The 24281-nt window shown below is 34.1% G+C and overlaps 2 protein-coding genes across 2 annotated transcripts in view; both read left to right on the top strand.

Moving 5' to 3' along the window:
• Positions 1–24281, top strand: part of LOC132717360 (transcription elongation factor SPT4-like) — a 117731-nt gene that overhangs the window by 12101 nt on the left and 81349 nt on the right. The window lies entirely within an intron of this gene.
• LOC132717356 (uncharacterized) lies at positions 9746–11949 on the top strand. The gene is made up of 2 exons (XM_060700805.1): positions 9746–10655; positions 11003–11949. The coding sequence occupies exons 1-2, from the start codon at positions 9746–9748 to the stop codon at positions 11947–11949; spliced, it is 1857 nt and encodes a 618-aa protein (XP_060556788.1).

Genomic DNA, 24281 nt, shown 5'->3' with positions numbered 1-24281 from the left:
TTTCCCAGACCGTATTGTAACAGAATTTAGCATATTTAGCGCTTATTATCATAGTTTCAGCACCATTGCGTTGCTATGTAGCTGTCCAAGCATTTTCGCTGGGAGCTGTCTTTCATATTTTATTCATTACATTATTTCATATTTTGTTTTCATTGACACTTATTTGCACCAAATGCTTAATAAAGTCACGGCCTTATCCCATTCAATTATGTTTGTTATTTCTTTGTCTGCAACTGTTAAATAAACCTCTTCATTTTAAGGCCGTTATGTGTTAAGAGGTTCTACTCAACATAGTAAACAGGTTCTACTAAACATAGTAAATACAAAATAGAAGATTCTTGGTTCTACTTGTGGCGTTAAAATGGTGTGATTATATTTCGCTTTCACAACATCATCTTGCTAATTGATGACATCATAATGTCCCTATTTACCTTTAGAGACTATTTATGTGTTAGGCAATTTTCCGGCTGATATCGAACCTCAATTATTTTTATAAATTAAAACCCGCATAGAAATTAAACAACACTTACAATTATCCGTTTAAATCGGCCTTCCGCTCTATCTCGGAAATGCCGTTCGCTCGTTTTACTGTACACAGCGACAGTTTGCCGGGTGTGTTTATGACGTCAGTAGTTCGGTAAATGTCTCCGAAAAAACGACGTGAAGACTTATATTTGTTCGTTTACAATTTTTTTACCTCGGAAGAACCCAAAAAGTTGCTTTCAGTGGTTAGATAGTCAGTTTCACGAAGAATGATCACGAAAAGCAAATACAAAATGTACTTTCTTTGATAATTTTGTAAATAATGCGCTAATTCATTTCAGTATAATTATTTTTCGTCAGATACCGTGTTGGACATTTTACTCGTTTCTACCATATTCCGTGTGACATTTTGCACAATACTGATTTATTTTCACAATTATACATCACGGGATATAAACGGCAATAATTGGTGTATATCGAATCAAAGTTAAGTTTTCCGCAGTTTTCTTTCCACAAAACATTTTCAGTAACAATATATCAAATCATAATTATTGTTTGTTTATTTGTCTGTTTTGTACGGTGGCACAAAGGTGACATGTGTGTGTTTTTATTTATCTCGTGGCCACGAGATACTAGAAATTTCGACTTACATTGTACGACTTACATTGGTTGCCGGTGAAAGCAATGATTGAATTTAAGATACTTTATTTATTTCATGTTTAGCTGTTGCACATTGACATAGCACCTATGTATTTAACAGAACAATTTAATAGGATCAAATTGTCCACACATTCCCAACACATCCTTCCCATTTTCTTAATTGCTTTTTAGTGTGTGTGTGTGGGGGGGGGGGGGTTGTAAAATCACACTTTCCACATTTCCGTGTTTATCGGATGTTTCATGTGTCTAAAGCACACATACAAACATCATGTGGAGATACAACAAGTTCAAAACCCACCCTATTGTAAACTGTGCAATATTCATGTGTTAACTAAGTTTTAAATGGCGTGTATGCGCCAGTTAGTCTGTCACGTTTTTTTATACTAATAATGTTTTTGTAACATTTTTTAATAGATGTTTGTCAATATTCTATATTCATTTATTTACTAAGACTTTGATTCATATTGTGTTGATAAAAGTTGATAAAAGGGGAACTTGTGGTTATTTACTTGTTGGGAATAATTTTAAAGCATCCGATTTTACAAGAAAAAGAGTCAGTTCAGGCCTCAGCACGCCCTATTTTGGCCATTCCGCGGTACTTTCCCACACGTGAAGTATATGATCGTTTTATTCACAGGGATGAGAAGAATATGATTAGTGAAAAGATATGTTCGAACAGGTGGGATACAATACAACGTCTGAAGAACACCTGAACTACAAATTAAAGGAAGCCTTGTGTTGTTTTAGGTCGGGCGTGTAAATGCCATTGTCAAAAGTGACCACACTAATAAGTTTAAGTTTAACTTTTAATAGTTTGTCCAGGCACCCGGTTCTCCATCTCCATCATACAATCGTACTCTATCTTATATTATCTAAACTCTTGGTGACTCATAACTTTGGCCATTCTAGTAATGTAACTAAGTCGAAATTTCGAGTTACTAAGTCGAAATTTCAAGTTACTAAGTCGAAATTTCGAGTTACTAAGTCGAAATTTTGAGATAAGTAACTCGAAATTTCGCGTTAGTATATCGAAATTTCGAGTTAGTAAGTCGAAATTTCGAGTTAGTTACTCGAAATTTCCAGATAGGTAACTCGAAAATTCGAGTTAGTAAGTCGAAATTTCGAGATATATAACTCGAAATTTCGAGTTAGTATGTCGAAATTTCGAGTAAGTAAGTCGAAATTCCGCATTAGTAACTCGATATTTCGAGATAGATAACTCGAAATTTTGAGTTAGTAAGTCGAAATTTCGAGCTAATAAAACACACACTTTGCACTGATGCTCTTCCGTAAATACCTGATGGAATGCACTTAAAAATATAAAAGCGTAGCGATTTTTTGGGGAGTGGTGAGGGGGTGGGGGAAATGTCAAACAAAATAAAATGCAATATACTGATGTTTGGTAAGAAATCAAAAGAGCATGGGTTTTTTTAATTGACACCCGGGCCTATAAATACTATGCAGACATATTCCTCGTACGGTAGGCAGGTACATGTAATACGGAATTTAAAAATATGGGAGTTTACTCCCATCGTTTAAACTTTCATTACCTTAATCTTATTTGGTTTGAGTTGTCGATGTTGAACATTTTTAAATCTTGACGAAAATGTGCTGTTGAAAGATCCCAACCTTCCTCGGATTTTTTCTCTTTCATAAAAGTTACTTAGTCGCCAAGGTATGCACGTTAACTTAGTATCACCCGTGGTTTCTCGTAGAGTTTCGTAAAGTATTTCGTCATCTGTCTGTACTAATCGTGTGGGTGCACTGTTGAGGCGTTTTTCGCCGATAGGTGCAAGATAAAGTTTCTGTTGTCAAAACGATCGAGTTAAAATGATATGGGTAGGTCGTCATTATCTGTAAAATATATTTTTATGAGAGAAAATTTAAGTAATCATATGTAAAGATAAATCAGAATAAAACCACTGCCATTATTTACTTACCCCAAAACCGTATCCGTTCTTTTGCTATTCGTATACATGGCATAGTTACATGTACTATGTTCAAATCTTACCGATATATGACAAAAAGAGCCAAGGAACTTCATTATTTTGGCAAAAGCATGTGAAATTGTACCAGACTGAAAAAAAAAATAATAAATAAAAGTTAAATATATTATTAGAATTTCAGGTATATTAAGCATAAAGATCTAAATATTTAATTAATGCTATTCATGCATTTTCAACTGTGATGTGATACTCATCGTGATTTACAATAACACTTTCCTCTTTACTATTCCGTTGTTATTTAAATGATTTTCTATGACGTATACATGTATATGTTGACCAATAGGGTCATTTTGTACATGTATGTTTGCATTTGATTTATTAAAATGCAATTAAGGACATATTGCACATAAGAAAAATTTTACAATAACTAACCGCGTAGTACAATTAGTTAGACTACATGCGCTACTTAATCAGTGCCTCAATTGGCAAAAATAATAAGCTTCTTTCGTAATTAACAACAGTTACTTGCTATATCTGTGAATATTCTATAAATGGAATTTATGTTCTATACTCCGTCGACTGCTTTGCGATTTTGTTTCTGAAACGGATTATAACTGGCCTGCTATATTATAGGTATGATGCAATAAAAACACTCGTAGTACTAAAACTCGCCCGGGAAAAAACATTAAAAATTTTATGAAGTCTTTTTCTTTCTTAAAGTGTCTGTTTTGGAAAGAAAACAAAATATACTGTTATTAAGATCAGAAATGGCATGTAGCAAAATATATTGCCATTTGCTGTGTTTATCCTGCAAGAGACTAAAGACTGGTACTGAGTTCGTACATTGATAATGGTATTTTTTAACACGAGAAAACATGGCGGTTGGGCGTGTCCATTTAAGCATCCCTCATTGAAGTTTTTTGACGTCCATTTTGTTATCATGTGATATTGAATTATTCGCTTTGATTGGCAAATGGCAGGCGGTGTACATGTAGAACTGCATTCGGAACTGCCTCGGCTATTATCTATAATAACCTCGGAAACAATACGGATTGAAAGTAGTTCTACCACATGGTTTCAGATGTAAACAGAAACGGAGATAATGTAAAACGAATGTATATATTTGACATCTAATGTGTGTCCCGGTACTCTTATGCTTGAAAATATGTCTGACAACAATTTGCAATTTAAGTATGCCCACTGATGTTCAATTTTAAACAAATCCGAATAAATGTCAACAGGTTGGTTTTTTGTACTTTCGGTTTCTACAACCATAATAATAAATATATAAATAATGTATTGTTTGCTATTGTACCTATGAATTCACTCATTTTAGGTGGACTTTTACTACATATATTGGATATAAACTTGTCAACAGCTCCAAGCATTAACTTACTATTTGTTTACATGTTTAGTTTCTTAGCGTAGGTTAGACCGAAATACCGCATCCGTTCTGTGTATTCATACTATTGTGTTCGAAGACTGACGGAAAGGGCCGAGTAGTTGCGATCGTATAGGAACGGCGATAATAAAGATCCTTTATATTGTCGAAAGATCCTATAGAAAGGACCATTTAATTAAAAGAGCTCCCATTTAATTAAAAGAGCTCAAAAATTTATAATTGGCTGGCAACCTTAATATATAGTGCTAATTGATTCACCTTGATTCATTAATTCTGGAATCAACCGTGAACTTATCAACAAACGAGCTGGAAGGAGAATTACCGGAAGTTACCATTGTTTACATTTTTGATAGTTGACAGCCACGTCTTCTTGTGTTTGTAAACATTGAAACTGTCATATTCAGAGTGTATTTGATATAAATATATATCATTTATCGTTTTACACGATAGAATCAGCCGACTGTATTTTAAAGGGTTTGTGAAAATAAAATGTTTATCATTTTGATTATATCAGTATGTTTTATTGTATATATTTGTTAAAAAAAAGTTTATATATTGACCAAAACACAATTGTTTGTGTCAATATTAATTCTGCTGTGCGCTGATCAGACTCGTTTGCTCAACAAGTACTCATAGGTGTTCGGCACGTTGATTGGTCACTACCCCTCCCCTGACCCCCCCCCCCTCACCCACTCTTCAACCCTCCTACCCCTCAAACCCATGTAAACTACATATATATTTAGTAAAGGTATACAACTCCCCGCTCATTTTTCAGCACTCATCTTAATATGAACTCCATAACTCCAACATTTTTTCACCAATTTTCAATATCTTGGTACCAAATTGTAGGGAATTGATTACGCTTAAAGGAAATAAAGCTGTCATTACAATCATTTCAAGTTATAAAAACATAAACATGATTATATTTAGGTCTGCCTCTCTATGTCATGCCGCCAATACAAAGGACCACAATGGAAATAACAGCTTTTTTACCCTTTTTTGTGTTCCTATGCCGAAATAAATCTATCTATCTATCTTTAAGAAGATATGTAATCTCGAAGTCACTGCAAGTGTAACTCGACAGAGACCTGACCGCTGGGTTTTTTGTCAAAATTACCCGAATAAACGGCAGTTTATTCAAAATGGATGAATATTTTTTTTGCGCATATAAATATGATGAAATTATACTATTATTTGTAATAACTGTTCAATCAAAACATCATATAAAGCTATAACAAACCGTTTTTCCGATATGTTATAATGAGTGCTGAAAAATGAGCGGCGAGTTGCATACCTTTACTAAATATATATGTATCAATATTTTATTTTTTTGTGGGAAATGAAGGTAATTGAATTAAAAGCATAAACCAAAATATTAAAACATGTTTCAAATGGAAAAAATACTGTGGTTTACATGGGTTTGAGGGGTAGGAGGGTTGTAGAGTGGGTGAGGGGGGTCAGGGGAGGGGGAATTGACCAATCAACGCGCCGAACACCTATGCAAGTACTTGGATTCAATGATTTTGTGATCGCTTTTCGTCCGGCGTCCGTCCGGCGTCCGTCCGTAAACTTTTACTCTAAACGACATCTCCTCATAAACCGCTAAGCCAATTTCATCCAAACTTCACAGGAATGTTCCTTTGGTAGTCAACTTTAAATATTGTTCAAAGAATTTAATTCCAAGCAGAACTCTGGTTGCCATGGCAACCGAAAAAAAAATTAAAATATCTTCTTTTAGAAAACCGAAAGAGCTAGAGCTTAAATATTTGCTAGTCAGTGTCTACCAAGTTTGTTCAAATAAATGCCCTGGAGTCAAAATTGGCCCCGTCCCGGGGTCATTGATTTTCCTAATTTGTATACAGTAAAAACTTAAAAAATCTTCTTTTAAAAACCCCAAATAGCTAGAGCTTAGATATTAAGCATGAAACATCTTCTAGTGGGTGTCTTCCAAGTTTGTTCAAATAAAAGCCATGGGGAAAAATTAGCCCTGTCCCAGAGTGTCATTGATTTTCCTTATTTGTATATATTAAAAACTTAAAAAAACTTATTTAAAAAACCCAAATAGCTAGAGCTTAGATATTAACCATGAAACATCATCTAGTGGGTGTCTACCAATTTTATTCAAATAAAAGCCCTGGGGTAAAAATTGGCCCCGCCCCAGAGGGTCATTTTTTTCCCTATATGTATAATTATAGTAAAAACTTTAAAAAATCTTCTTTTAAAACCCCAAAGAGCTAGAGCTAAGATATTTAGCATGAAGCGTCTTCTAATGGGTGTCTACCAAGTTTGTTCAAATAAGGGCCCTTGGGTTAAAATTGGACCTGCCCCGGGGGTCATTGATTTCCCTTATATGTGTATAGTAAAAACTTAAAAAATCTTCTAATAAAAAACCCAAAGAGCTAGAGTTTAGATACTAAGCATGAAATATCTTATAGTGAGTGTCTAACAAGTTTGTTCAAATAAAAGCCCTGGGGTCAAAATTGACACCCCCTTTCCAGGGGTGTGTGTGTTTTTTCCCTATATGTATATAGTCACATTTTCTAATGGGTTTCTACCAAGTTTGTTCAAATAAAAGCCCCTGGTTTAAAATTGGCCTTAGCCCAGGGGCCTATATACAGGTGAGCGATTTCAGGGCCATCATGGCCCTCTTGTTTATTGGTATTATTTATTTTTGTGTGTTCTGGTGTTGTCTTACTCCATCTTTCCTTCTTGAGTCTATACTAATTTAAGTCAAATAAATAAACTAATAAATATTAATCTACATTGACCCTGTGTTAAAGGATTGTTACCCTGGTTGGTGTGTGTGTGTTTATAGATAAATATATATTAAATATAATCATTTATTATACCGAAAGGAATTTAAAATTACTTTGCTTATCAAAGAAAGCTCAGTAATATAAAGTAAATTTGTAGTACAAGAAAATTAACAATCTCGCAAATTCATTGGCCGCGAACAAATAGCATTTTATACAAAGATGATATTTCTTTGAATCAATATGCATTTAAATATCATTTTTGTATGATTTTTTTCTGATAAAAAATATTCTAAAAAAGTTATAAAAAAGACATTGTACAAACAAATTGTCACATTGAACGGAAAAATTATTTTAAAAAACTGTTGTAGATTAGCGAGGAACAAAATTAAATATACGAAATTGACTGGTATTTAAACTTGTATATAAAAAGAATGAAGTTGAAAACAAAATTTGAATAAACTGAAAGGAGATTTTCGAATACACGAAAAGAGATTTTGAATATTTGTTGAGAGAATAATTATTGAAATAAAGGGATCTGAAAGTGTAAATATATATTGAAAGGAACGGAAAGTGAAAATTCCTTTTTTTTTAGTGCGAGTAAAACACGAAAAGTGAATATAAGAAATAATTATGTGAAATAATTATGTGAAGTGAAAGGAGATATTAAAATGAACGAAAAAAAATGAAAACAGGGAGTGAAGTGAAAGAAGTGTAAAACACGAAAAGTGAAGATGAGAAATAATGAAGTAAAGTGAAAAGAGATAGTTAAAGGAACGAAAAGTGAAATTTGAAAACAGGAAGCGAAGTGAAAAGAAGCTGTTTAATACGAAAAGTGAAGATTAGGAATAATCATGTGGGGAGAAAAGTGACATTTCAACGAAAGTTAGGTTTTGAAATAAGGGAGTGAAATTTACAGAGATTGTGAAAACAGTAAATGTGAATTTGAAAAGTAGTAGAGAAAAGAGCGAAACGTGAAATCTTGAAATTATCAAGTAAAGTGAAAAGAAGTTGTGAAAAACACAAACAATGAATAAGAAATTATAAAGTGAAAGGATGAAAGGTTGTGAAAAACATGCCACACAAATCCAAAGTCCTTGTTAAGTCCCCTCATTTCAAGAGTATATATCCAAACAAGGTCGTTTTGCCACTCTCAAACTTTACTGACACAAGCTTGCAACCAGGTAGAACCACCAACCTATTGTAAGCTTACTGATAGTTTCCTAACAGTAAAGGATCCAAAATTCTTGTCAGGATTCTTATCCACATCATCACGCATGGAGAGTGATTTGAGGTCAGAAACCTTAATCAATCCCAGAGGTACAAACATTATATTGTAAAATGTCAGTTTCACAGGGTAAATTGGATCAACACCATCAAATTATCTTTAAGAGTGTAAGTTTTGTGTGTGCAAAAAATTAGAAATTTCTAGAAAATATTCATATTTCAAATTATGAAGAAAAATGAAAGCCATTGACAGTATATAGAAAATCAAATGGCATACATTGTTACAAAATCACGGTTTTCTGTCAAGAATTTATTATAGGCATTGTCCAAGAGGACTTATGATCAAAATCTTACATTGAAAAAAGGCCAACTTACTCAATATTGATCTAGTAAAATATTCTAAAATACACATAATTACCTTTCATAATATAATATAAACTTAATAAACGTTATAGATGACAGTGTTCAATTATAGACAAGCCTTGTATTGTAACGTGCACGAGCTAGCTGTTATATATATAATTTTTCTTATGGCTACTTTGCCAGTTAATTGGTTACAAATGATTATAAAATGATTTATTCAAACTTTGGAATCAAGTTTAATAAACTATTGTTTTGTAAATAACAGTAACGTGCCTTTATAGTTGTCGTGCTTTATTCTGGAGTTAAATGACTATTTGAGTTCAAAATGCATTTTCAGCATCAGATTTGGTTATGTAACATCTAATATGAACTCTGGCAAATTCGAAAATAGGGCTTGTAATAAATTGTTCAGGCAGATAGTGTCAAGAACACCGTTTTACTGCATACAGTGTATTTCAACTGCAGGCTCGGAAGAATCAAGACATTTTTCAAGGGGGTACATACTTTCATCAGTAGCAAAAAATCTGCAAGGCCAAGCACCTGTTTCTTTGTGATATTTTGCATGTATAGGGATTTGCCAAGAGAAAAACAATTTCCGGTTCCGGTTATGGTGGCAACACATGGTTTTCAAAGTCGATTAAAAAATGGCATTTCTACCAAAACCCCCCCTCCCCACATTATTGTACCCAGTCCCTCAACTCAACTAGAAATGGTGGTATACTAAGAAAACATTCTGCATTGAAATTCTGTAAATTTTAAAGACTTTTGAAGAACTGAAATCTGACCAAGATGCCCTTAAATAAACCTTCACAGAACTCGATAAATAATCAGAGAGATACTGACAATATGTCCTTTATAAGTGAATCAGAGCATAATATAGTCAAAGGGCAAGCTGTGCATCATGTCATGAAATGCTTGAAAATGATGATGATGGAGTTCAGTGTGACTTGTGTGATAAATGGTTTTGTATTGATGAAAGGTGTTCTGGAATGACCGAATCATTTCATGACCAAATGCATGATTTAGGACTTGTTGCAAATTTCCTTTGGTATTGTACAGGCTGTAGAGAAGCTATTCCAAGCGTGAAGAAAGTACTCAGTGCTATCACAAAGTTAACCGTCAAAAATGAAAAATTGGAGTCGCGAGTAAACGCATTAGAGGAGAAAATGGAAACTGTAAGTAACTTACATTTAGATTACCGCATGGATGAAGCAGTGAGAGATTACCATGAACGTGATAAAAGGAAAGGTAATTTGATTGTATATAATCTATCTGAACCAGCTGGTGAAAATACTCAGGAGAAACGTGATGATGATAAAATGAAAGTCCAAGAAATGTGTGTTACATTAAATATTGAAAATGCTAATGTTGAAAATGTTGAGCGTTTAGGCCGGGAGCGTGAGAACCTAGAGGAAAATCCTCGGCCATTGAAGGTATCATTTACAAATGATAGGGCTAAGTTAAATATTTTAAAAAACAGTGCAAAACTCAAGGAAAAAAATAACTTTGCAAAGGTGACTGTAACACCAGATTATACTTTCAGGCAAAGACAGATGAATAAAGAACTGAAACAAGAAGTAGCAAGAAGAAGAGTTATGGACAGGTCGTTCACATACAAGAAAATGAAAGCTGAATTAGCAAGTAAAGTAGCTTATAATTCTGGTCCTAGATTTCAGGAACCTGATGATGTTGAAATTTTGTCACCGTCTCAGCGGGAAAGTAGAATTCCAAGATTTAGCCAAAGATTTGCAAACAGTAGAATAGTAACGGCAAGTCCTAAGAAAAATGAACAGCTAGGTAGCTCGCAGATTCAAACAAGGGGTAAATCAAATTCAAAAGGTGCACAAGGATACAGTGCTTCTAAAAATGGCCCCCCCCTTTAGGAAAGAGCTTGGGTGGGAAGCCGCCCAGGCAGTAGACTGTGAAATAAATGACACTATAGTTAAAAGTTATAGTTCTGTTAATGTTTCCAGTTCATTAAGTTCAAAAGTTCCGTGTTTTGAAACCTCAAGGAATGAGGATGTACAAAGCACACCTGTTGAAGTTGAGTGTATGATCAGTTAGTCAAATGTAGATTTTGTTAATGTTGATTCTACTGAAATATTTCGTGAAAGTGACTCTGAATCTACTGAATTGTTTGTTGAAGGTAGTAGCACTGAAATTTATAGTGATAGTGACACTGAAGAATCTAGTTCTAGTCAATCTGCTAATACTAGTAGTACTGATATTTTATAGTGAAAGTGACAGAGACTATGTTGGTAGTGATGTAAATTCCGTATCTAGTCAATCAAGTGCAAGTAGTGATCAGTCTAGTCAAAACACAAGTATAAACTCTGTTGAAAGTTCAATTTTAATTGAAAATCAGAATGGCTTGAAATGTCTTTACACAAATGCAGACTCTATATCAAATAAATGGTCAGAACTTGAAGCATTAGTATACTTACATCAACCGGATATTGTAGGATTGACAGAAGCTTTTAAAAAGAATCTAGAAAATCCGAACCTTTCAAGTTATGTTTTACAAGGATATCATGTATTCTGTAATCCAAAATTTCAAAATGCTGCAAGTAGAGGAACTTTGTTGTTTGTGAGAGACTATTTAGACGTAACTGAATATAAAAAACTGAATGAAAATTCTGCTAAAGAGGCTATTTGGTGTGAAATTAAAATTAACAACTTAGAGAAGCTTCTCGTAGGATTAGTGTATAGATCTCCTAACTCGAGTGCGGAAAATAATGTAGCTATAAATGAAATGATTAGTGCATTGAATAATGAAACACAGTCGAGAGTAGTTGTTATGGGTGACTTCAACTATCGTGATATAGACTGGAAGCATTGGATTTCAAGTGCGCCAGAAAATCATGTAAGTCATGAATTTATAGAAGCTGTACGTGGTAGTTACCTTCATCAAAACATAGAATTTTATACAAGATACAGAAACGGTCAAAGACCAAGTACTTTAGATCTTGTTTTCTCATCAGAAGAACTTTTAGTGAACAATATTGAACACTTCAGTCCCCTGGGTAAAAGTGACCATATAGTGATTACCTTTGGTATTGACTGTAATTCCAACAATGAGGCATACATGAAAGAGTTTGACTTGTGTCTCCTGTAAGCTGATGGAAAAGGTGGTAAGGGATCAAGTAGTGAAACATATGAATGAAAACAATCTATTTTCAAATTCACAATATGGATTTAGAACACTGAGATCTTGTGCTCTACAGTTACTGGAAGTTATGGAAAAGTGGACGGAATGGATAGACGATAGTCAAAATTTTGATTGTACAGTAAAAACCCTCAATTAAGACCTAATCGGGACTGTACCAAAGTGGTCTTAATTGTGGGGTGGTCTTAATTGTGACTATTCTTATCATTTCTTACATACCTAATGATCATGGTCTATCTTAGTCATTTTGTTTGAACAAACAATATGTATGTTAACCTGCAAATACAATAAAAAAGTATGTTAAAATGTTACATCTGATGGGAAGAAAACATATTTCTGAAGAAATTTAATATCAAATTTTCTTTGTTCTGATTTCAATAATAATTATTGTATGAGGTACATAATTCACATATCATATCAGACTTTATTTCTTCACAAAACAAATTTGCATAAAGCAACATTAAACCACTATGAAATTAACATTCTCACCTTTTTTCATTAAATATCCCATAAATAACAGCTTTTGACACCTTGTGTAATCAAGTGTCATGCCTAAGAGCAATCAAGCAGATAATAACAACATAACAACACATTTAAGATCTAGGAAGGTGTTGATTTTAATATCAGTGGTCTCAATAGTGAGGTCAAATAAAGAACAAAATAAGGAATTGGGACTGAATTTGGTGGTCTTAAATGTGGATAAGTGAGGTGGTCTTAATTCTGGATCATGTAACCATTGACATAAAGAACAGAAAATTCCGTTCTTTTAAAAACTGGTCTTAAAAGCGGGGTGGTCTTAAATCCGAGGTGGTCTTTAGTAGGGATTCTACTGTATTTATTATGATTTTCAAAAGGCGTTTGACACTGTTCCATATGCTAGATTATTGACGAAACTTGAAAGTTATGGAATTAATGGTAAATTATTAAAATGGATTGAAGCTTTTCTCCGGGATAGAAGACAAAGGGTTGTAATTGGTAGTGAAAAATCTCAATGGACTGAAGTCACCAGCGGTATTCCACAGGGAAGTGTCTTAGGACCTACACTATTTTTGATTTACATTAACGACATAGAGGATGCCATTGAAGGAACATCGCGTTTATTTGCCGATGATACAAAACTCTACAATTTAGCGAATGATAATGCAGATATAGAAAAAATTCAATCTGACAATGACAAATTTAGTTTATGGAGTAAAAAGTGGTTACTTAAGTTTAATGCAAACAAGTGCACTACATTACACTACGGAAATCAAAATGTTAATAATACTTACCATCTTAAAGTAAACAACACCAGAAATGAAATTTCAAACAGTGAATCTGTAAGAGACCTTGGAGTTACTTTTGATGTAAATATGAAATTTAGACAGCAAATAAATGATTGCATCAATAAAGGAAATAAAATTACAGGACTAATGAGAAGAACATTTCTGCATTTCACAGTGAAATCTTTCGGGAAATTATTTAAAACCCTAGTTAGGCCTCATCTAGAATATGGCAACATTATTTGGAATCCTCGTTTTAAGAAAGACATCAATGCAATTGAATCAGTACAAAGACGAGCAACAAAACTAGTTAGTCAACTAAGAGATCTGTCATATGAACAACGACTTAAAACACTGAAATTGCCTTCGCTAGCATATCGTCGATTTAGAGGTGACATGATTGAAGTTTTTAAATTGTTACATAATAAGGAGGATATTAACTATGAAGTGTTTTTTTAATTAAATAACAATGCAAATACAAGAGGTCATGGGTATAAACTGAAAGTGAAATCATGTAGAACTGAGATTAGAAAGCATTTCTTTTCTCTACGGGTTATCTCGGACTGGAACAATTTACCAGAAGTGGTTGTGAATGCTCCTTCACTTAACAGTTTTAAAAACAGGTTGGACAAATTCATGGGAGCAACACAGTATACCACCATACCGGATCAGAACTGGGTACAAAGCCATGGGGGGGGGGGGGTTTATAGAAGACGATGACGTCTTGCGACCTCAACTCCAGTAAAGTAAAGTAAGTAAAGTGTTTCTATAGCTGCTATATTTGCAGGTAATTTTTGACAGAGTGACAGAAATTGGTTTTTAGGTCTCGGACCACAGTTGATTTTCGGCAAATATCGAATGAATCACAGTACCATGTATAGTTCTACCACTATATGACCTATACTGTGTCAAAGTGACGTAAAACCCAAAACAAACAAACAAAACAAAAGTTCTACCACAATACTTGTGACAATTTAGATGTTGATTTGCAATTTTTTGTGTAATATGTTGTTAATGAAATGATTCTTTTTTTTCCAGGTTTTATACTTTCACAGGAGGAAGCGTTTACATTGTGTGTGTGGTCAGGGACGGCCGAAATAGGAAATTTAGTGTGGAGTGCTACCTATCGGCAATTTAGGTATAAAACCACTAAATATCATTATAGAATCTAGGCAGAATAGAACAATCGTCAAAGTATTTCAACAAGAAACAACAACAACAAAAATTGTCCACCAAACAACAGGAATTTATTATTTTTGTATCATAAATTAGTCAATTGTTTTCAAAGATTCATAATAAACATTTTTCACAATCAATATACTAACAATAAATCTACTATGTAAGTATAACTCATGTGAGTCGAATTTCGATTACTTGACTTTCTCGATATGCCGAAGTAAAATGGAAGTCCCGATTTTTGTGCCCCCACGTTAGTGGCGGGCATTAAGATTTACCCTTGTCCGTCCGTCTGTCCGTCCGTCCTTCCGTCCGTCCGTCCGTTCACTTTTGTGTCGCACGTAACTCAAAAAGTATTTGACCTAGATTCATGAAACTTTACAGGAATGTTGATCAGCACGTGTAGTTGTGCACCTGGGTATTTTCGTGTGGATATTTTTAGTATTTTCAGAGTTATTGCCCTTGACTTAGTAAAATTTTGCAATTTTCAACATGTGTCACACGTAACTAAAAACGTATTTCACCTAGAGTCATGTTACTTTACAGGAATATTGATCAGCATGTGCAGTTGTGCACCAGGTATTTTCGTCTGGATTTATTTAGTATTTTTAGAGTTATTGCCCTTCACTTAGAATTTTTTTGCAATTTTCAACTTGTGTCGCAAGTTACTCAAAAAGGATTTGACAAAGTCATTAAACCTTATGGGCAGGTTGCTCATTATATTTAGATTCGCACCTGGGGTTTCGCTTGTGGATTTATCCAGTATTTGTAGAGTTATTTCCCTTGACTTAGTGAAAAGATTGACAGAACAGTGGCGCGGTGGGGGCACCCGTGTCCTATGGACACATTTCTAGTTCCCCTTTATTTCTTAATAAAAACCTATACATGAGTCTAAAGTTTAAAGTGTCGAAGTTTTCCCATGGTCCGTGGTTAACAAGTAATATTTTTGACACCTTCGTCGATCGACGGCTTCGATCTCGTGCCCATTTTCATTTTTACAACTGTTCTGACAGCGAAGATAATTTCAAATCAACTTATGTAACGGATGTTAGTTCTAACAGCTTTGCAGGCTATCATGTGTGTGATAAAACGCTCTAAGTGTTATTATATAAATTAGAAAATAAGTTTCGTAAAGCGAACTTCCGTGATGACCCGGTGTCGCGTGATATATATATATATATATAAAGTAATCGCCCTTCCCTTTTGATGCGCCTTTTGTAACATGCTTGTAAAGGTGAAAGCCTTTGTTTAAGGGCCAAACTTTCTTGCCGTCAGTTATTCGTGATTGGAACAACTTGCCTGTTATAATAACAGCCCTACAATATCCTCATTTAAAACTTTCTTAAACAAGGACAGGAAATATACACCAAAATACTTTTATACAGGTAGTCGTAAACTGCAGGTCCTTCACACTCGGCCGCATTAAATCACCACCTGTTTTTGAAAATCATTTCTCTTACCCCTTTGTGTAATAGTGGGCAAATTGAAACTACCCAACATTTCTTTTTCGAGTGCTGTGCATACGAAGCTGTCCGCAGAACACTCTTCCTTAACTTGCAAGACTTCAGCATAAACCTTCATAAAATTCTCTATGGTGACCCATCTCTTACATATTAGGACAACCTCATTATATTTACAAATGTACAAAATTATATAGAAAAAACGAAAAGATTTACTTAGGTCCATTCATATTGAGACTATAATCCTCTCTTACATATTAGGACAACCTCATTATATTTCCAAATGTACAAAATTATATAGAAAAAACGAAAAGATTTACTTAGATCCATTCATATTGAGACTATAATCCTCTCTTACCCTCTTTATTCTCTTTCCCACTATTTTGTTTTCTTCTTTTATGTATATTCTTACATTTTAGACATCTACTTGTAGTTAATATATACTATATAAGTTTATATATAAATATATAATTATTTATATGTATGTATAACTAATACTTATTCCCTTGTCTAGTATATAACTAACTATTAACTTATTTAAGACAAACCATATAGTTCGCCAAAGGAGAAGAATTCTATAAGACTTGTCTTTCATTCTCATCCTTTTCCATTGTGTAAAAATATTTTGTTTGTTATGTATTTGCATGTACATTATAAAACTTTCGGGAATAAATATGTTTTAAACCAAACTTTTGTCATTTAATTTAAGTAAGTTCCTTCGCTTTACCGAAGATCGTTAGGTGAGGTGAAAAACATGTCCCATACCGAGTAACTTTTAATTTCGACAGAAGTGGGTAAGAAAGGTCGGCGGACATAATGAAAAAAAAAACGGTCGGCGGTCCCGTAAAACACTTTATAAAAAAATGTTGGCCTTAACTCTGTATTATCGGCGCAGCAGTATTCCCGACATAGTCTTAGTATTTTGTCGTGTGCGGAAAGTATATAGAAACATTTCCTCTCGAAAACGGGTATAAAGTATGTTAATCAAATAATTTTAAGTCCCAGATTTACATAAAAATGTATATATAATTTGATTGGAATAAACAGTATAATTATGAAGCTGCATGCTTCCAACCACAATATTTCAAGAAAATCAAACTTAAGAAATATTTGCGCCATTTGCGCCAAAATATCTCTGTTGCGTAATTTAGTCATACCGGGAGCAGCAAAATTTCGACATTCGGAACTGCCTCGGCTATTATCTATAATAACCTCGGAAACAATACGGATTGAAAGTAGTTCTACCATGTGGTTTCAGATGATAACACAAACAGAGATAATGTAAAACGAATGTATATATTTGACTCCGGTACTCTTTTTCTTGAAAATATGTCTGACAACAATTTGTAATTTAAATATGCCCACTGATGTTCAATTTTTAACAAATCCGACTAAATGTCAACAGGTTGGTTTTTTGTACTTTCGGTTTCTACAACCATAATAATAAATATATAAATAATGTATTGTTTGCTTTTGTACCTATGAATTCACTTATTTTAGGTGGACTTTTACTACATATATTGGAAACAACCTTGTCAACAACTCCCAGCCTTAAATTACTATTTGTTTACATGTTTAGTTTCTTAGCGTAGGTAAGACCGAAACACCGCATCCATTCTGTGTATTCATACTATTGTGTTCGAGGTCCTTATCCGAAGACTGACGGAAAGGGTCGAGTAGTTGCGATTGAAATTTCGATACACGGTTCACTCGGTCATATATGTAGCATTAATACCTATGTTACTATATATAGTAACAAAATATAGGGTATTTCAGGGCCAATATGGCAACATCTAGGTCATTATGCAATTTTGGCCGCCTTGCTACTCGGCATTATTTTTCCATAATGGGCGAATGAATGAGCGCACGTGCAGAATGACGTAATCAACTCTCAGTGACTTTCAAGATGTCTGATGACGTTGAATAAACAATAGTCACTTGCCAATTTTATTTAAATCAATTTATCGATCACAATCAGCAAAGCTTAACATTGAAGATTTATAAACTCAAGACAATAAATTCCAAAAATGATTATAGATTGACAGTAGGAAAAGGTGAGACCGTTCGCATTTACTAGACCAAGACATCAGAAACGTTCTTGAAGGCACAAAACTTCATAAACAAGCAATTATCATAGTATTGCAAGCAATCCATAGGTCCCCTACCGGTTAGAAACCCATCAACATTCTGAAGGGCCATTGGCCATTCACTAATGTTTCAATTTTTCTCTATTTTAAGTAAATTTGTTGGAAAAGTTCTTTAAAAGTGATCACAGGAAACAGTTTTTATGAACAGACAGACAGACGGACTGAAGGACACTCTAAAGTTAATATTTGAAACATCCCTGTTACCAAAATATAACATTTTAAAAGCAAAATTCTTTAAGAGGAGATAACTCTTGAATTAAAGATGCAATTTCATAAAAAATCTCAGCTCTTTTTGACTTATCACAAATATTGTTATATTTGCCATGTTTTAAGCCTATTTTTTGCCAAGGCAACAGATATTTTTTCAAAATAGGAAGAACAGATAAGACATGCATAACCTCAAGACTGCTATCTACCCATATGTCAAGTTTCATAAAAATATTTCCAGTACTTGTTGCGTTATCACTGGATCCAGTTTATGTGTTAAATTTGCCATATTTGTTGCCATAGCAACCAGAATTTTCAACATAGGAAGAAAAGAAAAAGACGTGCATAATCTCAAGACTGCAATCTATCCATATACCAAGTTTCATAAAAATATTTTCAGTACTTTTCAAGTTTTCGCGGGATCCAGTTTTGTGGACTGACGGACTGACAGACAGACGGACGGACAGACGGACGGAGGGTAAACCTAAAGTCCCCTCCGGTAAACCGGTAGGGGACTAAAAAACTGGCACTATATCTAAATTCAATTCTCAAAAAAAGTAAAGCGTATTCATCGATAAAAACAACAATAAAACAACATTTTCTTATATTTATTTTGTGTTGTCTTGTTCTCTAAGTTATTGGGAGTGTTAAACTGTACTGTATGACAGATTTGTTTACGTTTCTTAGAAAGGGCGACAACCAAGATTAGCGGCGATGTCTAAACGCCGTATTTCGGACATATAGGTATTAAAGACGTTAATACTTGTTTGCTGCCCGCCATTATGCGACAATGGCCCTCGTGTTCATGATGTCCTTCGAGCCTGCGGCCCTCAGGCCATAATGCATATCTTCGGGCCATTATCGCATAATGGCGAGCAGCAACCAAGTATTAACCTCTAAATAATGTTCACTGTTACTATTTTTTTGAACATGAAATAGTAAAACGCTATTCAGAAAACAATAATCGATTTATACGCAGAAAGCCCGAGCGGGGCCGCAAGTATTTCATGCACCGCTTCCGTTTCCACTCGGAATACTCGACGATTATTATTGATCCGAAAAGTTGCGATTGTTCGTTATCGGATCATTGAGTTACATTGAAAATGGCGACGCCCGACTGGAACTGACACTGAAAATTTCATTGATAGGTTTAGAATTCTATGTATTCTTTAATTGTTTTTTAATTGATTTTCTTTTAAATATACACATGTAGTCTATAGCCGGGCAAGCCAATTTTTTGTTAATCGTTGATTTTTATTTTTTAAAGGGACTCCACTGAGGTTTTTTGACACGATGGGACTGAAAATATTTTTTCAAGATAAATGTACCATTTGATGTACGCTTAGACCACTAATCTTTGTGCAAAATTTAAAATCATTCGCTCACTTCGTTTTTCCAGGATAATTATTCAAATTGTAAAAAATGACCCAAAATGAAAAGCGTTTAAACGCTTTTCACTTAAATCGGGCTATAAAAAGCATAGAAATACGATTTTCAATTTATTTAAAAGTATATTTCTTTAATATCTTTGCATATATTTCTGTTTAAAGTGCCCCAGCTTCTTTATGTAAGAAATTCAAATGTTATGTTTTAGGCTTTTAAACCTCAGTGGAGTCCCTTTAATGTGTTGATTTATCAAAAAGGATATGTAAAAGTACTATTTATATGAAATGTATGTTTATTTTCTGATTTTGTACACCATTCATTCACCGGAAGTGTTATTTGGCATATCTCTGTGAGTAGATTCAGAAAATGTATTATTATCTATCTTATTATCTATCTGATAGGAGAGTTTCAATATTGCAGACAAAATCACTCATGCGTAAAAATACGTATAACTTTTTCGTTACTGGAGATAACATAGGCATGTTGCATATCAAAGGAATGATCTTGAGAAATGCTACAAGCTCGTACTAGCAAACCGGAAGTGAAATCACTCATGCGTAAAAAGCGATCTAGCTCCCTTATTTTTGGAAATACCTGGTCGTGTTTGGTATCGAACAAAAGGTTTTGACAAATGCTATAAGCCTACACCGTCAAACCGATAGTAAAATTACTCGTGCGTAAAATACACCGTTTCGAACGATATAACGGTTAAGCAAAATTGAATGTATTTGATTTTTAACAGTCATTGGACAGATTGAATAGTATTTATTAATGTTATTGTATTTGAAATTCTGGATTCCATTTGCAACATTTGTAACTATTTCGGCTCATTTGCATACATCTATTTTCTTCCATTGCAATTTATTCGTTCATGTATCGACTGTGTTAACTCAGTCTGTTAAATGCAAACAGCGGCGTGTGTATGAAATTCACGAGGAACTGACATCCTGTTAATTGAAAAAATATCTCAAAACAAACAATTAAAGGAAATAAAGAAATGCCTTTTCAGGATTCGAATCAGTATCTCTACGCTTACGGAACGAACACTCTATCCCGAACGGATAAGATATGAGTAATTGTTTAATAGTATGCTTTTATATAAGAATTATCAACACCTCTATTTGTCAATATTGATGTAAACAGATAATGAAAGAAATATTTGCTTTAAATTATTTCTCGAAGTATCTGGGCTTCTTAACAATTGATATAGGGGTCGAAATGTCTTACCCACTAGGGGTTGAAAAGTCATGTAAAAAGGGGACGAAGTGCCAAGGGGTCAAGAAGTCATCTTGATATTGTTTCGTTTCGATTCGTTTATTAATATCAGCTCAGTTTGCATATATACAAATACAAGAGCAAAAACATTATATAAATAAATAGAACATACAAAGTCACAATGATGAACAGCATGCAATATCTCAGACGACAACTTAATTAATGAGATTACATATGGTGAACATTAAATAATATATATGTTACATAAGAAAAAATGCGTAAAATAATCGTAAGGGGTGGAGAAGTCAAGTGGCCTAAATGTCTTACTTGCGATTGCAGGAATACTCTGGTGTTTTGTTGACATTAAGACCAAAACGGCCAAAAAGATTATTTTAGCTCAAATCTTGGAAAATCTGGCTGGTATATGTGAGCTCAATGGTCAATTCTACAGAAAGGTTTAGTGGTATGCTTAATTAGTCTGATCTATATTTTTTTTTAACTTTTAGCCAAAAATCAACTGCAATGTCGTTTTATTGTGTCGCCCCTACGGAGTAGTGGCGACATATAGGGATCACTTCTCCGTCGTCTGTCTGTCCGTCTGTCCGTCACAAAACTTGTCCGGACTACTCCTCATAAACTACTGGTGCAATTTCATCCAAACTTTACAGGAATGATCAGTACCAAGTCTAGTTGTGCATATTGTCAGCATTTTTCGGTTCAATGATTTTTGTGGGAGTTATGGCCCTTTAATAATTTTTATTTTTAAAGTTTGTCCAGACTACTTCTCTTATACCACTAATGCAATTTCAATGAAACTTTACAGGATTGATCTGTAGCTCAAGTCCTTGCGCATATTGCACGGATTTTTCGGTTGAATGATTTTGGCCGAGTTATGGCCCTTTGATAAAAAGGTTTTTTTTCTGTGTGTTGCCAGATACGCAAAAGCTTGTCCGGACTACTCCCCATAAACTACTGGTGCAATTTTATCAAAACTTTACAGGAATGATCAGTACCAAGTCTAGTTGTGCACTGTCCGTCTGTCTGTCCGTCTGTCACAAAATTTGTCCCAACATGAAATTGGCCATCATGAGGCGACACATGTGATTACTGATCGCCCTTGTTTCAAATCTTGGAATTTTCGTCTGGCTCTTGTGAGCCTTAGCCTTTATTCCGCCAAAATGGATATAGAGTTATTTAAAAAGGTAAAGGCCACCTTTTTTGCTGGTACAAGTTAGACTGTTAAATATAGTCTAGTATTTTGTTGGGATTTAAGCAAAACGTCACTGTGTTGTGTATTATCGAAATCACATATGATGAAAATCTTTTTAGATACCAGTATGTTAAAAGACATTTGCATCAAAGAAATATGTGGCCAAATAGTAAGCACAGTCAATACCCCAGGTCCTAGTTATTTTACAATCATTTAAAACAATTATATATCATGTTCAACTTATATATTGTGTTTAATCATGTTGTCCGTTTTTTACTATCAAAGACACCCAACTAAAACTTCATATAGGAAATGTCTGAAATCAAATCTACACCATGAAGGTACATGTAATAACTTTATGACAACCAGTTTCATTATAAAGCATCCAAATGTATAAAAATCGAGTAGTGACTAAAGGCATGTTATTTATCGGATGCGGGTGGGGGAGATTCCACAGTCAGTATTTTCTTAGTTAAATTATATCAATTACAATCTTGCTGGGATTGCCGCAGAAGAGATGAAGTTTTACAAACTATTAAAACAAGAGCCATGTTATCATGGCCATCCCCCGCCGAATGTGTTTGCTCATTGGAAGAATATATATGTAGTAGAGCAGAATAATTCAATTTTAAGAGGTCTTTTGGTAATGAAAACTTATGGCTGGAGTGATAAAAGCTATTGAAACCCATGTGAATACTGATGGCTGAAAATAACAAAGGGCAATAACTGAAAAATAATGCAGGGTAGGTTATCATTCTTGTGTGCTGCACTCCTCCTCAATGAGATCTATCCACCTATGAAGTTTCAAGTTGATACCTCTAACACTTTTTGAGATAAGCTCCGGACAAAAAGTATGAAAAATAACAAAGGGCAATAACTCTAAAATTATAAAGGGAAGAGTTATCATTCTTGCACACAGCATTCCCACTTAATAAGATCTATCCATCTATGAAGTTTCATGTTGACATCTCAAAGATTTTTATAAAGAAGTTATGCTCCACTCAGGTGAAAAATTAAGTATGAAAAATAACAAAGTGCAATAACTCAAAAATTATGAAAAGTATAGTTATCATTCTTGTGCACTGCACACCTCTTGAGTGAGATCTATCCACCTATGAAGTTTCATATTTATATCTCAAAGGCTTTTTGAGTTATGCTCTGGACAAAAATTAAGTTTGAAAAATAACAAAGGGCAATAACTGAAAAATTATGCTGGTAGAGTTATCATTCTTGTGCACTGCACTCCTCCTCAATATGATCTATCCGCCTATGAAGTTTCAAGTTGATACCTCAAATACTTTTTGAGATATGCTCCGGACAAAAATGTCGGACGGAAGGTCGGACGGACGGACGGACGAAGACTATTTCTATATTCCCCGGGGATAATAAAATCAAGCCATCTGCTACGTTATTATTTTTGTAAGCTGAGCATATTAAGCACCTCTGTAAGGCTTTTTCCCGTTAATAAATATTCTACAGGCACACTTGGGATATATAAACACCCCTTTTTTCACACATTTGAGCATGTAGCAAATATAACAGATTGATGCAGGCAGTATGTAAGTTTTAAACCGGGTTATCGAAATATAACCCTCTTTTTTGTTTCTTTTTATAGACACAATTTTCTGTGATGAATTGTGCAGCAATCGTTGCAAGATAAAACCTTACCAAGCGCACAACTGTACTACCCGCAACCAACGGATCAACTTGCAACCAGTTAACTGGTGTTTTTAAAAATTAATTAAGTCAATATTTACGAAATAAAACGTTGCAACGGTTAAAAATTACAGCATGATAAACAAGACATGTATTAATCATCTAGTTCCATATAAATATATGAGCATGTGGTGAAATATTATCTTTTGATGACATTTTATTTCAAAAACGCCAAAACTACAACGCGTGGGATAGTAGCTTTAATGTAACTTTACAACAACCATTTTTAAATTAATATACTTTTTTTTAGCTCACCTGTCACAAAGTGACAGGGTGAGCTTTTGTGATCGCTTTTCGTCCGGCGTCCGTCCGTCCGTCGTCCGTCCGTAAACTTTTCCTTTAAATGACATCTCCTCATAAACTACTAAGCCAATTTCATCGAAACTTCACAGGAATGTTCCTTTGGTGGTCACCTTTAAAAATTGTTCAAAGAATTTAATTCCATGCAGAACTCTGGTTTCCATGGCAAACGAAAGAAAAAACTTTAAATATCTTCTTTTAA

The sequence above is a fragment of the Ruditapes philippinarum genome, unplaced genomic scaffold, assembly GCF_026571515.1.
Source record: "Ruditapes philippinarum isolate M1 unplaced genomic scaffold, ASM2657151v2 ctg2749_1_1_1_1, whole genome shotgun sequence".
Lineage (NCBI taxonomy): Eukaryota > Metazoa > Mollusca > Bivalvia > Venerida > Veneridae > Ruditapes > Ruditapes philippinarum.
Note: the sequence above shows the minus strand (reverse complement) of the source record. Positions and strands in the feature narration are given on the sequence as shown.